Source organism: Macrotis lagotis, chromosome X (assembly GCF_037893015.1).
Source record: "Macrotis lagotis isolate mMagLag1 chromosome X, bilby.v1.9.chrom.fasta, whole genome shotgun sequence".
In the NCBI taxonomy this organism is placed as follows: Eukaryota; Metazoa; Chordata; class Mammalia; order Peramelemorphia; family Peramelidae; genus Macrotis; species Macrotis lagotis.
The window spans coordinates 239,507,934-239,524,383 of NC_133666.1; the positions used below are offsets into that span (position 1 = coordinate 239,507,934).

General features: G+C 40.5%; 1 protein-coding gene across 3 annotated transcripts in view; it reads right to left on the reverse strand.

Moving 5' to 3' along the window:
- The window catches only part of ZFYVE16 (zinc finger FYVE-type containing 16), a 67,059-nt gene that overhangs the window by 2,274 nt on the left and 48,335 nt on the right, over positions 1 to 16,450 (reverse strand). For all 3 annotated transcript variants that reach the window (XM_074200033.1, XM_074200031.1, XM_074200032.1), the window contains exons 16-17: positions 2,552 to 2,657; positions 716 to 883 (exon numbers count right to left, since the gene is read on the reverse strand). In XM_074200033.1, coding sequence (XP_074056134.1) covers positions 716 to 883; positions 2,552 to 2,657 — 274 coding nt within the window. The remainder of the gene's footprint in view (positions 1 to 715; positions 884 to 2,551; positions 2,658 to 16,450) is intronic.

The window sequence follows — 16,450 nt, forward strand, 5'->3', positions numbered from 1 at the left end:
GCAAATGGAGTCTTAAATTATGGCAGTTAAAATATGACAATATTAAATGCTCTTAGCAATAGTGTTTATATTAAATTTTCAATTGAGATTCATTTTTCCAAGGAAAATAACTTTTTAAAAAAGTAACTGTTTTTATCAAGTAGGTTCTTTGAGTAAAAACATCATGATAGTGAAGTACAAATTAATATATCATTGAGAGAAAAAGCACCTTATATTGCTTAAAATTCTCTTGTCATTTTAACTTCCTTGTAATAAGTAATCTTTTTAAACATTTCACTATATAAAGTGTTATAGGAAACTACAAAAGAAAGAAAATAGTTCTTACCCTATTAAACTATAATCAAATTGAGGAAACAGAATTATCTATCCAAACATTAGCTGAAAAGTATTTTTACTAGCATCATTAACAGTGGAAATGAATGTTAGAGAAACTATACAGGTTACCAAGGAGGGCTTCAGACAGAATTGAACTAAATCAAATGGTACAAGTCAAAGAAAGTAACAGCTATTAAGTATAATATACACATTATCAGAATGCTAAGCATAGGGAGATGGAAAGACAGTCATACAGAATAGGAATGGGGTAAGAAACTTTAAAATCAAATGAGAAATTAATGTAAATAAAACAAAAAAATTAATATCTTTTAAGTGAGATGTAATCAAGTAAACTTCCATAATGTACTTTTTTAAAAAGAAAAAATGAATTCTACATTACCATATCTGTATCGATGGAAACTCTGAGTCCTATCTTATTCATCCCATTACTTTTTAGAGTTTTCAGATGTGAACAAAGTGCAGCACTGCCAGCTATTGCTATCTCTTTAGCAAACTGGTAACGACTTCCTGATACTGTCAAGTCTTGGTCCTTTAGAAAATAGAATACCTAAAAGTACCGTAATTAGAAAATAAGTCATGATTTGTATTTTTGATTAAATGGTCAAAGTCAAAACAACCTTTAAAGTAACTAATGCACCTTGAGATTTTTTTATTAACAAGTTTTAGCATTAACATTACACAATTCACTTCACATAAAATTAAAACCAACAGTGACCCAGTATTGAAATAGCTTAACTGCATCTGCTCAAAGTTTTAAAGTAAGAAACTGATTCATATAGATTTAAAGAAATGATGTTACCCTAAGCAAATCACTTAATCCCAACAGCTTCCCAAAAAAAAGAAAAGAAAAATGATGCAAAAAATTTTTTATTATAGCAAATAAGTGCAGATCCATCAACTGGAGAAAGGCTACACAAATTGTGGTACATGAAAATGATGGTGTATTAACATACTGTAAAAAATTGTAAAGACATAGACAAACATGAAAATCTATGTGAAAATCAAGAAAATGATATGCACAATGACTTCAACAGAGTAAATAGAAAGGAAAACCATAATACTGATGTTTGTCCTTGGATCTTAAAAAAAAGACCATGACATCATATAATGGCACAATAAGCACATGCACTGGATTTGAATGAGAGGGCACTGTGTGTACTTTGTCACCAGGCTCAGTTTCTTGGCCAGAACCACCTGGGCACAGATATAAATCAGGACAATTGGAGATGGCACTGGATGCAAGGCAATAAGGGTTAAGTGACTTGCCCAAGGTCACACAAGTAAGTGTCAAGGGTCTGAGGCAGGATTCGAACTCCCATCCTCTTGACTCCAAGGCCAGTGCTCTACCCACCTAGCTGCCCCTACAATCAATACTACTGCAAAATTATAACTAACCTTAGATCCAAAGAAGAGATATTGAAAACACCTCCCATTCCCTTCCTTCTTTGCAGAAGTAGGGAACTATAAGTAAGGAACACTGAAAATTTGTCAAATTTTGATTGACTGATTTTACTGGACTATTTTTTCCTTTTTTTTAAAATATGATATTGTTATTTGGAAGGTAAGAAAGCAGGGAGACATAATGAGAAATGTAAGTGAAATTTAAAAAAATACATTTTTTAAAAAAAATTATATTACTGTGACCAAAGTCTCTACATTGGAACTTCTATATAAATGTAGAAATAACAGAAATTCATGATGACCTATATCCATATAATACACTCTGAATCTCAATTATCAGAAATTCTTATCTTAGAGGATCTATTTATTGGTTTCAGGGAAAACAGGTAAGAATATGGATGGCTTAGCAGTTTATTACTACTGATAAAAAATAATTCAAATGTATGTTGAATTAAATGGAAGATAATATTACAAAAAATAAACTAGACCTCTGAGGTAAATCATTTACATTTTTAGAAAATGGAATAAATACCATTCACTATACAAATAACTTTCAATAAAATACTTTAAATAAGAAATCATTTGACTAATACCCCTAAAATTATCCAAATTTGCACAATATGATGGAATTTTTTTCCCCCTTTAAATGATGGTCAACCCTTGGTCTTCTAAGCATTGCTTTCAGTATAAGGAATTTGATATATTATCAGATTTGGGAGATGAAAGGCAAGAGCAAAAACTTAATGTAAAGGAAAATAAATGTATTTACACATATAATCCAATATACAGAGAAAATGCAATCTCAATCTATTACCTCAGTACATTTTACAAGTTTCTCATCTGTTTCAAAATCTGCTTCCTGCTGTATTTTTTCACTTGGAATTCCTTCCAATGACTTTCCATCTATTTCACTAATAACACTATAGAATAAAACAAAGTAAAGTTACTTCAATAATTTCTTTGAATAAATGACTTTTTTAAAACATAGAAAAGAACTAAAATAAAAACTATTGATTTTTAAACAGTAAAAGGTTATTTCCAAAGTGAAGTGCCATATTCATCTACTAAGCCCTTCAGTCAACTATAAGACTAATTAATCCTTCCAACTTTCAATACTTGAGTTCTAGCAAACAAAGTGAGTAATCAGGACTAAGTCAAATTCCTTTATATTAACCTCAAAATAGAGGATTTTTTTTTTTTGCAAGGCAATGGGGTTAAGTAGCTTGCACAAGGCCACAGGTAATTATTAAGTGTCTGAGGCCAAATTTGAACTCAGGTACTCCTGACTCCAGGGCCCGTGCTCTATCCACTGCACCACCTAACTGCCCCCAAAATAAAGTTTTAAAAAATGAATAAAATAAAGAAATAAAAAACAGCAATAATAATAAAATAAACAAGGAAAAGAAAGGAGCAAAAATGTCTTAATGAAAATCAGAACGGATATGTGAGGTAAAAGATGAACACAAGAACTGGCAAAACAAAATGAAAAATGTCACTGAAGGTTTTACATAGCACTTTAAAGTTTGCAAAGTGTTTTACAAATATTATTTCTCTTGCTCTTCACAACAGCCCTAGAAGGTTAAGTGTTATTTCCATTTTACAGATGAAGAAATAAAGATTAATTATTTTTCCCCACTGTCACAAAGTAAATAAAGGAGGCTAGATTTGAACTCAGGTTTTTCTAGCTTCAGGTGTAGTACTTCAGTATATTCAGAGGAGGGGTAGAATGGTTAAAATAGCACGGAAAAAAATATATAAATGGAAGAACAAAACTGGCAAAACCAAAGAAAGAACAAATTAGAAGAATAACATTAGATTTTTATAAAACAAAGTAGCAAAACTAGGAGCTCATCCAAAACTGAAAAGTTAGTTGAAGGCAATCTAGGAATTATTTATACCCCCTCCAAAATAATTTTAAAATATGAACACCATCTTCCAGGAAACATTGGAACAAAAAGTTGTCCAGAGGTACTAGAAACAAGGAGCGGCTAGGTGGCACCGTGGATGGCGCACCGGCCCTGGAGTCAAGAGTACCTGAGTTCAAATCTGGCCTCAGACAATAATTACCTAGCTGTGTGACCTTGGGCAAGCCATTTAATCCCAATGCCTTGCCAAAAAAAAAAAAATACAAAAAAAGGGACTACTACTACTACTACTACTACTAACAGAAGTACTGGAAACAGGACATAGTACAAAGAAATAAAATTCAGGCAGAAAGAAACTCTTAAATTTAAACACATTCAGAAATGCAATCACCTGTCAGGGGCCAAGAGGCCCCATGGCAGGAACTAAGACATGATAAACGAGCATTGCAAAACCTCAAACAAATTCCAGGAAACGGGCCTCACCCTCTGTTACCAAGAACAACCTGACCGCAGAATATCCCTTCTCACAGGCCAAGGCACGCCAACTCCACCCCCAAGCTAACTTCCTTGTTCCTTCTCTACAGTATATAAGCATGAACTTTTTCTCAATAAACTCAGACCTTATCCACCACCCTTGGGTCTCACTCTCCTTATTCTCACCCATTCCTTTTCAGGCTGGGTCCTCCTCGACACCCCACCTTGCTGTCCCGCGGGTCGGGGCAAGTGGCGCCCAACGTGGGGCCCGAGGCACGGACTCTCGCCAGGCAGACCCCGTGAAGAAGAATCGTCGCGACCCCCTCTGATTGCTCCGGAGAGCCCCACGAACAGGTAAGTGACATCTGCCTCATTCCTTTCTCATGGGTTCCAAGCTGTCTAAAGAACAGGTCTTTATACGGGACCTCAAACTGGCACTTAAGGACAGGGGAGTTAAAGTAAAGAAAAAGGATCTTGTTAGGTTCTTCCTTTTTATAGATGAAGTATGCCCGTGGTTTCTGGTAACGGGACCTGAGATCCACCCAGGCAAATGGCAGAAAGTAGGAAGAGATCTTAATCAGAAGTTGAAAATAGAAGGACCCGATGCCGTCCCTGTTACAGCCTTTTCTTACTGGGGTCTTATAAGAGACATAGTGGAAAGCGCCACCGGGGACCCCACAAAACAACAGCTTCTTTCAGTTGCGGACTCCTGCCTCCGCCCTCTTTCACGTACAGCCTCACATACAGCCTCTATAAAGTCTCTGAAAGAAGAGGAAGCAAAACCTCCTAAAACTCCATCTAGATCTCCCTCAGTAGTTATTGAAATCCTCCCAAGCAAATCCCTCTATCCTCCTCTCCCTTCTGAGATAACACCAGCAGAGGAGCCCATAATGTGCCCAGTATTTATAAGAAATAAGAATCTCCGGTCCAGTCCAGAGATGGACCCGGATTCAGAGTCTCTAGACCCAGGCGATGAGGCAGAACTTGAAGAAGCCACTAGATATAATAATCTAGACTGGCCCCTAGCCTCCGCTCCCCCTCCATACCTAACCGCCCCTGCCTTCCTGCCCCTGGGTCCTAATATGACCACGCTCACTGAGGCGCGGGAGCAACTATCTGCGCAAGTAAGAGAACTCCGTGAGGTTTTAGACCTCCAAATGCAATATGCGCAGCTCTCCGGTGAGTTGTCTGCCCTACAGGATTTATTACAAAGGTCCCTTAAAATCCCCCTCTTAAAAAATCAGTTTAATTCGAAAACCAGAAGTGAAAGCAAAACAAAACAGAGACACTCTAAGGCGGGAGCTGCCACGAATTATAAAAAACAGATGGCGTTCCCTGTCATGACAAGATCCCGCCAAGATGATAGTGATCCAGGTACAGGGGATATTGAGCCCCCCGAGTCCTCTCATAGAGAGGAGGAAGAGGAAGAGGAAGACAAGAAAGGGGAGGATGAGGGAGAAGAAGCAGATAGCCGAGGGAGGCAAAAATCACAGGAATACAGAAAAATCCATTTCAAGACTCTGAAAGACCTACATGCAGCTGTTAAGGCTTACGGGCCTAATGCCCCCTTCACTCTCTCTGCGCTGGAAGCCATATCTCGTGGGGGATATCTTTTACCCCTCTGAATGGCTCAGAGTCATCCAGGCAGTACTTACACAGGGACAGTTCCTCACCTGGAAGGCTGACTTTTTTGACCACTGTCAAACTACTGCCACGGCCAATCTCAAGGCCTCAGAGCATGCTACTGCAAAGTGGTCATACAAAAAACTCACAGGGCAGGGCAAGTACGCTAGTGAAACCTGGCAGTGCCGTCTCCCGACCGGACTGCTTGCTCAGACAGCTAGTGCTGCCATTTCTGCCTGGCAGGCCCTTCCCAACACTGGCTCCCCTTTTGCACCCCTCAATAAAATCGTCCAAGGAAACCAGGAGGAATTCTCAGAATATGTAAGCAGGCTCCTGGAAGCCACAGAGAGGACCCTAGGGCAGGAAGTGGCTGATGACCAGCTTGTTAGACGCTTAGCCTACAAGAATGCCAATGCCGCTTGCCGCTCCATTTTACGGGGAAAATGGAGAGACAAAACCTTGGATGAAATGATAAGACTCTGTAGAGACATAGACCCCCTTACATCAAAAATGTCGCAGGCAGTTCATTTAGCTGTTGGGGCAGCCCTTCAGCACTCTGACCAATCTAAGACCTGTTTTAGGTGTGGCCAGGAAGGCCACTTTGCCCGCCAATGCTCAACTACCAACACCAACATAGGAGGTTTTTACCAAAAACCTAATCAACCACAGACCCTCTGCCCCAGAGGTAGGAAAGGAAAGCACTGGGCCAACACCTGTCGATCCACCACCAACACTGAAGGCCAACCCATTGTCCCGTTCCCGGAAACGGCAAGAGGGGCCAGCCCCGGGCCCCTCAAACAACCCCCAACCCGCAAGCCTCGGGGGAACAGCTTGCCTGCCTGCCATTACGCAGAGCCACCACAGGGAGCACAGGGGTGGACTTGTGTTCCTCCTCCCGTACAATATTAAACCCAGAAGATGGTCCCAGTACGATCCCCACTGGCGTCTATGCCCCCCCCTCAGGGATTCTTTTTTCTTATCATTGGCCGCGCCTGCTCCACCTTGGGCAGCCTTATCATCCACCCCTCTCTTGTAGACAATGATTATACGGGAGAAATTAGAATAATCGCGTCTGCTCTTAATAATCCCATTACTATTCAGAAAGGACAACGCCTTGCCCAAGCACTCCCGCTCCCTCTGCAAACCCAATATCCAGCAGTTACACAAAGGAGGGGATCTTCCAACCCAGGGTCTTCAGATGTTTATTGGGCTCAAACCATTTCACGGGAACGGCCTACACTTAAATTGACCATTCAGGGCCGGATCTTTTCCGGCATACTAGATTCTGGGGCGGACTCCACAGTCCTCTCCAAAGAAAGTTGGCCACCCTCCTGGCCCCTTCAGCCCTCTATGACCCACCTACAAGGAATAGGACAATCTCAAAATACCCTACAAAGTTCTCAATGGCTCCCCTGGAAAGATGAGGAAGGAAATGTAGGTACTGTTCGACCCTATGTAGTCCCTGGCCTCCCTGTTAATCTCTGGGGAAGAGACATTCTCTCCCAAATGGGAGTCATTATGTTCAGCCCTAATTTTACAGTAACCAGCCAGATGCTTGCTCAAGGATTTCTCCCTGGACAAGGCCTTGGAAAAGAAAAGCAAGGCCAACCGCTCCCTTTGCAAATTACAGGAAAAACAGGGCGCTCGGGATTAGGGTTTGAAAACCATTTTTTATAAGGGCCACTGGTCCCCCTGCACTACAGGCGGAAAAAATATCATGGAAAGATGACCATCCCGTCTGGATTGACCAGTGGCCCCTTCCTAAGGCTAAATTGGATGCAGCCTTTAGATTAGTGCAGGAACAACTAAATGCAGGACACATCGAACCTTCTGTGTCCCCCTGGAACACCCCCATTTTTGTCATCCGAAAACGCTCAGGTAAATGGCGACTTTTACATGACCTCAGAGCAGTTAATAAAACAATGATCCCCATGGGGGCAATGCAACCTGGTCTTCCCTCGCCTGTAGCCATCCCTGAAGGTTTTACCAAGGTAGTTATTGACCTCAAAGATTGTTTTTTCTCAATCCCTCTCCATCCCGCTGACTGCAAATGCTTTGCCTTTAGCCTACCCATCACCAATTGCTGTGGCCCATTCCCACGCTTTCAATGGAAAGTCTTACCCCAGGGCATGACCAACAGCCCTACACTCTGCCAAAAGTACGTAGCCCAGACTATTGACCCCTTTAGAATGCAATATCCCTCACTCTATATCATCCATTATATGGATGATATCCTCCTTGTGGGACCTACAGAAAAAGAATTGGTAACTATCTCTCAGAAACTTATAGAGGCACTAGAAAAAAGAGGACTCCGGATCTCCCCGGAAAAAGTTCAGACCCGACCCCCCCAGTTATTTCTTGGATTTGAACTTTTCACTAACAAAATCTTGACCCAGAAAGCCCATATTCGTATTGATCATTTGAACTCCCTCAATGATTTTCAGAAATTACTAGGAGACATCAATTGGCTCCGACCCTATTTAAAACTAACAACGGGGGAATTAAAGCCATTATTTGACATCTTAAAGGGAGACCCGGAACCCACCTCCCCACGCTCCTTGACACCCCGCTCAGCCCTGATGCTAGTCGAGCAAGCCATAAAAAACCAACACATAGGATATTATAGCCCTGAAAAGCCTCTCTGGCTTTTGCTCTTTCCCACAAATCTCTCTCCCACTGGCCTGCTTTGGCAAAATCATCCACTTTTCTGGATACACATGCCAGCCACCCCCACCAAAATTCTCCCATCATACCCACACCTCACCGCTGACCTCCTTAAAGGAGGAAGAGAAGCTGCAGTAAGACTCTTTGGCAAAGAACCTGATCGCATCATTTGCCCATACACAGCATCACAAATAAATTGGCTCCTATTAAACGATGATGACTGGGCTGTGAGCTGTATCTCATTCCCGGGGGTCATAGACAATCACTACCCCCCCTGACAAACTTATTCAGTTCTGCAAATAACACCTGTAGTCTTCCCCAAAATAACTAAAAGGACACCCCTCAAGGAGGCCCATCTCATCTTCACAGATGGCTCAGCATCTGGGAAAGCCGCAGTGAGCGTAAATGGGAAGATCACCTCCCTCACTTTCCCATACACCTCAGCACAACTTGTAGAGCTTGCTGCGATCATCTGGGCTTTTGAGGTAGTCCCTGATCCTTTAAATCTGTACACAGATAGTGCCTACGTTGCCCACTCGGTACCCCTTTTAGAAACTGTCCCTTATATATGACCATCTACCAATGCCTCCCCTCTCTTTGCCAAGTTACAGTCATTCATACTTTCAAGAAGTCAACCCTTTTTCATTGGTCACATTCGCGCCCATTCCGATCTTCCAGGCCCCCTATCGAAAGGAAATGCACAAGTAGACCATGCGACCCAGGAAGTCCTAGCAGCACTTTCTCTGAATCCCCTAGAGGCAGCAACGCAGGCTCATAAGCTACACCACCTAAACTCACAGACGCTCAGATTCAAGTATAATATAACCAGGGAACAAGCAAGACAAATTGTTAAGCAGTGTCCAGGGTGTCTTGTCCTACTCCCAGAGCCACACCTCGGCGTCAACCCCTGGGGGTTGGTCCCTGGTGAAGTTTGGCAGATGGATGTCACCCACTATGCGCCTTTTGGAAAGCTTAAGTACATCCATGTTTCTGTCGACACCTTCAGTGGGTTTATTTTTGCCACCCCCCAGAGCAGTGAAGCTACCCGCCATGTTATTAACCATGTTCTGGCCACCTTGGCCACACTCCCCAACCCTAAGATTATTAAAACAGACAATGGCCCCGGATATGCAAGCGCCTCCTTCCGTAACTTCTGTCAGAGTCTAGGTATCAAACATATTAGAGGAATTCCCTACAACCCTCAAGGACAGGGCATTGTAGAAAGAGCCCACCAAACGCTCAAGAATATGATTACCAAGCTGCAAAGAGGTTCAGAGGCGCTCTACCCCAAGGCCAATAATACCAAAGCCATTCTTAACCATGCCCTCTTTGTCCTAAATTTCCTCTCCCTTGATGCTACTACCAAATCAGCAGCCAATTGCCTTTGGCATCCCACTACCGAACACAACTATGCACAGGCTATGTGGAGAGATCCCATCTCCAACAAATGTCAAGGACCTGACCCAGTCCTTATCTGGGGTAAAGGACATGCCTGTATTTATGATTCATCAGCTCAAAATGCTAGATGGCTACCCGAGCGTCTAGTGAAATTACATAATCGACCCAGGGAACCCCCTGAGAAATCTCCCTCTGTGCTCTCTTGTAGATAAAAGATCTAGCATGAAGGCACTCGTCCTATGCCTGCTCCTTCCACTGTCCTGCTCATACCAACTACTTAACTACACTTGGTCAGTCGAAGACGCTCAAGGATTCCGCATCTGGAGTACCTCAAAAGTTGACTCCACGACACCCTGGCTTCCCCTGTACCCAGATCTTTGTCGATTATCCGAATGGAACAGTGGATGGGACGCAGTATGGGGGTCCGATGATCGCATGACAGGCTGTGGCTCTCAAGATAGAAAGGAGAGGCTTGGGACCCTCTCCTTTTATGTTTGCCCGGGATACCATCACTCATCAGCCCCACAATGCGGTAGAATGGGGGACTTCTATTGTAAAAAATGGGATTGTGAGACGACAGGAACTGGGTACTGGATCACGAACTCAAAATCAGATTTCATTTCCGTAACTACCAACTATACTACCCGCATTTGTAACTCATATAGATGTGACCCCCTGTCCCTCCCCTCTTGCAAAAAGAATCAATGGTGTAACCCCCTAAAAATCCAGTTCACAACAGAAGGTAAAAGGGCGTCTGGATGGGGGAAAGGATACACCTGGGGACTCAGATTATACAAGGAAGGATATGATGAGGGTCTAATATTTACCATAAAGCTCACTCAAACCATCCCCACACCCCCCCCAACCGGTGGCCATTCGGCCTAATGCTAACATCTGTAATACCAGACCCTTGGACCAACCTACTCCCAGCACCCCCGTCTCCCTCGACACCGTCCCCTATAGACCCACCCTCCCTGCTAGCGATCCCTCTACTGCCCATACCATACTTACTCTCATCAATGCCTCTGGTACAAGCTTTGACCCAGATACAGAATTCTTCATTGGAGGAATGCTGGATCTGCTATTCCCCTTCCCCGGCCTTCTATGAAGGTATTGCTCAATTTGGGAACATCACACACTCCAACAAAACAGATGATCTCAGATGGGGCACTGGGGAATCCCAAGGCCTCACTCTGGCAAAAATCTCCGGTCAGGGAAATTGTCTCCTTGGCCCACAAATGCCCCCCCCCCCTTCAGCTAGACACAGTATGCAACCAAAGTACCCTTATTGATACTTGTGGACACCAAACAATTCCTTGAGAGAAAGGACTATTGTGTCCTTGTCTCTCTTTTTCCTCACCTAACTGTCCACTACCCAGAGGAATTCCTCCAATTTTGGGAACATGGAAGAGGTACCCTTATCAGAGAAAAAAAAGAACCCCTGACAGCAGTTACACTCGCGGTCCTGATTGGACTTGCGTTTGTTAGCTCTGGTACAGGTATTGCCTCCTTAGTCTCCTCCAATGCACAGTACACCCAGCTTAGTGCCGCCATTGATAAGGATCTCTCAGAACTTCAAGCAGGTTTAGAACACCTGAAAGACTCTGTCGCCTCTTTAGCTGAAGTGGTGTTACAGAATAGACGCGGCCTTGACTTGTATTGTTTTTACAACGGGGGGGGGGACTCTGTGCGGCACTCAAAGAAGAATGTTGCTTCTACAAAGACAAACTTGGCCTGGTAGAAGACAGTCTGCAGAAGGTTAAAGACAGCCTGGAAAGGCGCAAGAGGGAGAGAGAGCAGAAGGAGGCATGGTATAAAAATTGGTTTTCTACATCCCCCTGGCTCTCTACTCTGCTCCCAAGCCTTCTAGGCCCGTTAATTGGCTTCCTAATTCTAATTTCTTTTGGACCATGGGCTTTCAGAAGACTGACCAACTTTATCAAATCCCAAATTGACTCAGCCCTTGGAAAACCAGTTTCGGTCTTATACCACCAATTGAAAAGCCAAGGGTCCTGTGAGGACCTCCAAATGGAACCCTTGAGGTTCGCTGCTCTTACACCTCGCCCACCTTGGTATGCGCGCATCTGCCCAAGGAAAGGCACCACCCAAAACTAAACCCCCTAAGGGCTGCAGTGATACCCAATGACGGGATTTAGTGCGACTCCATGACTTGGGAACATCAGATCCTACAGGAGATAACAAGGACCTCTCTACGGTCCCCTCCTGGTCACGGATACCAAGCATGAAAAACAAGTTGCACAGCCTAAGACAGGGATCCTGCCCATAAATTTAAAACAAAAAAGGGGGACATGTCAGGGGCCAAGAGGCCCCATGGCAGGAACTAAGACATGATAAACGAGCATTGCAAAACCTCAAACAAATTCCAGGAAAGGGGCCTTACCCTCCGTTACCAAGAACAACCTGACCGCAGAATATCCCTTCTCACAGGCCAAGTCATGCCAATTCCACCCCCAAGCTAACTTCCTTGTTCCTTCTCTACAGTATATAAGCATGTACTTTTTCTCAATAAACTCAGACCTTATCCACCACCCTTGGGTCTCACTCTCCTTATTCTCACCCATTCCTTTTCAGGCTGGGTCCTCCTCGACACCCCACCTTGCTGTCCCGCGGGTCGGGGCAATCACCAAGTGACAAAGTTTCAGTATCAGAATCTTATAAATAGTCAGGAGAAAACAATTTATAAACGCTGTTGATTACAGCCACTATTTCAGAAAGCAAATGAAAATAAAGTTTTCAAAGCCTGACTAGGAAAATAGCAATTAGTAGTATGTATGACCAAGGCAAATCATAAGACTTTAATTGAAAAGAAAAGTTAGGTTTAATGTTCAATCTTAACTCTGCCATTTTCAACCTTCATGACCCCATTTAAGCCTCTCTAGATACTTTCTTCAACTGTAAAATGAGGTGACATTTAGAGCCTATGAAGCAGTGAAGTCTATTCAAATGATTACAAAACAGAGAATGAAACTCAGCATCCTAGTAATGCAAGGATACTGCTTATCCTGAGTATTCTTCATCATGAAAAAGTTGATTCTTAATGAGGTGAGGAAATACACTTCTCCTTTGAATAGGACCTTTGGCAAATTTATTTAATAGCAGAAATGTAAAAAGTAATATAGATTTGGAATTCAAGTATACTCAGTTTTGCTATAATACCCAGTTTGAAAACACAAATTTGTTCCAATTTATCTGATATTTCAGAGAACAAGATTAAATACGACTTGATTTACAAGTTTGCTTATGCTCAATTTTCTCTGAAAGAGTGACAAAGATTGAGAAAGCACCACTTTTGAATAACTCAAACTGCAATTCTTCTGATGACCACTTTCACAAGCAAATTAAGGTCTTTTTCAAGATAAAGCACCATATTTATTGTGTATCTAATGTAGTGGGAGATATGGATAGAAAAGAGCTACCACCATACCTTCCTTCTACCATGGTACAAAACCTGAAGTCTGAATTGTGGCTTTGTGTAAGTGGAGACTAAAACTAAATACAACTTTGTTTAAAAAAAAAAAAAACAGTGGGGCAGCTAGGTGGCACAGTGGATAAAGTACTGGCCCTGGAGTCAGGAGATCCTGAGTTCAAATCCAGCTTCAGACACTTGACCTTGGGCATGTCACTTAACCCTTGAAAAAAAAGCAACCCAGAATGATACCTTGTACAGATAAAATAAAAAAGAAACCACAAATTAGCTAAAGGAAGGAGAGCCAGACTTAACAACTATAGCCTTTATGATTAATGAGCTAAATGTATCAATTTAAAAGAAATAGAACAAAAAATAAATTAGAAAACAAAACCCAACAATTTGCTATTAAAGCATACTAATAAACATTTAAAAGTAAATTATTATGCTTTAGCTGAGACCTCATGATTCTAACCACTAAGACTGTTTCCTGAGAAGCATAATAAATCAGCACAGAAAGGGTCCTTACCAGTAGGGTGATCAAAATTGTTTCAGGACAAGCTATAAAAATTATTAGATGACGCTAAGTCCTGGTGTCACTCTTCCACTTCTGTAGTGGTTATGGAAGAATGTTGGGAAAAGGTGTGGTGGGCAATAAGAATCACAGTTTTAAAGAAAGTCTATTGTTATTACATTGTTAGTATTACAAATATGACATCTTTATATCCAGCAAAATGGTAGACATAGAATACTAAAGATACTGAGTCATATCAATCTTGATATTTTCACTGTTAAGGAAACCAAAGAAACGGAAGTATCATTCAGTTAAACAGATGATTAACAGTTTCATGTTGAAGAAGCTAATAAGAATTGACAGGAGGTAGTTTAAATATGCACTCAAAGGCAATAGTATCTACTAAGCCCCTCAGTCAACTATAAGACTAATTAATCCTTCCAACTTTCAATACTTGAGTTCTAGCAAACTGAAAGTGAGCAATCAGGACTAAGTCAAATTCCTTTACATTAACCTCAAAATAGAGAATTTTTTTTTTTGCAAGGCATGGGATTAAGTAGCTTGCACAAGGCCACAGGTGTCTGAGGCCGGATTTGAACTCAGGTACTCTTGACTCCAAGGCCTGTGCTCAAAGGCAATTGTCACAAAAATAATTGGCATCTTAGGCAAAAAATGTTTAGTCTGCTGAGATAGAGAAATGCTATTGTTTGATTATATCTTCAAAATTAAGTAAATATATATATATATACTGATAGATGGTGATGGAAGTAAGGAAATTGAAAATGTTGGAAAATATGATTGAGAAATAGGGAATGAGTGGCCAAACACTTATAATAGACTATTAGAAGCTTCACATTAAATTATCATAAATACTTTGCTTCAAGAAAAAGACAACAGGAGCAGCTAGGTAGCACAATGGATAGAATACTTATCCTGGAGTCAGGAGGACCTGAGTTCAAATTCAATTAACAAATTAACATTTGTTAATTAGCTGTGTGACCTTGGGCAAATCACTTAACTCCACTGCCTTGCAAAAAATTTAAAAAAAAGTTGATCATAGATAATAATGAGGAATTAAGTTATATTTTGATAAAATAATGACTTGTTATTGATTCTATGTAATCAAATCACTGACTTAATATAGCAAAGATCACATTAGTACAGAAATTGAACAAAGATATAACATGCAATTCTGAAAATTGTATCCTCACTTATTTAAACAAGTTTCTAATGATTAAAAATGAGATATGGCTGGGAAATAGATGATAGAAACAAAATGTCATACATGAAAAGCAAATGCCATAATTAGGAGACTTTTAAAAAGCCAAAAAGTTCCTTAGACAACAGGATTTATTTGCCACACAGAAAGAAAAACTAGCTTAGAAAATGAGCTGAAACAAATCTTATAAGAGAAATATGGCACAAAATTGAGAATTATTTCTTTATAAAAGAGAAAAATGGTGGATAGAGGGTAAAACTAGTATAAAGAAGTATGATGTAAAATCCAATTAGCAAGCAAAATTATCCTTAAGTTATTTACAAATGAAAATTAAGGAGAACAGACAATGGAAACAAAATGCAAAGGTTTTATATTAAATACTTTGTTTATCATCAAGGACAGTGGAACAACTACTGGACTTTAAATATCCTGAATGTGCTTACTAAGATCAATGTTACTAAAGACTATAAAGATGAAGAGAGCAACTGTATCAGATTAAGTATGCACATTAAAGAAGAGAGCCATGCTAGAGCTGACACAACTGAGAGGACACACTTGAGGGATTAATTCATAAAGTATATGAAGAAGCAGAAGATAAAAAGGTGTGAAAAAAATCTTAGATGTGATGAATGCTGTAAAAAAGCAAAACAATATCAACTTCTATGAATCTATATGACTACCTTTCCATCTACACACAGTGAAGATACTGATGGGAAACTAGTCAAGTTTCATTAAGAAAAATTGAGTAATTCCCACTGTGAAAAAAAGCAATTGATTTAGTAGAGCAAAATGCCATCTTAAGTCTCTCTTCCAACAAAAAATCTCTTGTGCATACATCAAATTTATTAAAGATTTCATGAAAAATGTAATGATCCTCTGATTATCAACAACAGTCATGAAGAGAAAATCTTAGAAAGGTACTAAAATGGACAAGTTATGCCAGAACCCAAAACTAATTTAATAAAGCTGAACAAAAGATGCAACTTGAAAATACAGAGCAAAACATCCTCAATAAAACCAAATAATACGAAGAATAAAAAAGAATGACTATCAAAATTTATGGGATATAACTATAGCAATCCTTAGCAGAAAAGGTATAAGCTGAATATACATACTACCAAGAAAGGAAAATAGAAAAAAAAAAAAGAGAAAATAAAATTCAAGAGTTCAAATGGAATGATTTTACAAATTAAAGGTAAGATAAACAGAACTGTAAAGCAAAAGTAATATGAACTAATAAAATAATGAGCTAATTTTTGAAGAAATAAATTAGCAAACCCTTAGTTCATTTGGCTTTTAGGCAAAAAATTAAATGTAAAAAAGTTTTTCACAAAAATGGAGAGGGACATTTAAAAAATTAGCATTGAAAGAGAGGAAAAGAGAATTGGATTTGCTCAGAGGACCTAAGCTCAAATCCAACTGCTACATACAGTCTTGGACAGATTAGTTTTCCTATATGGATTTTAGTTTCTTCATCTAAAGAAAAGTATTAGATTTGGTGATTTGGACGGAATACAATTCTATGAGTC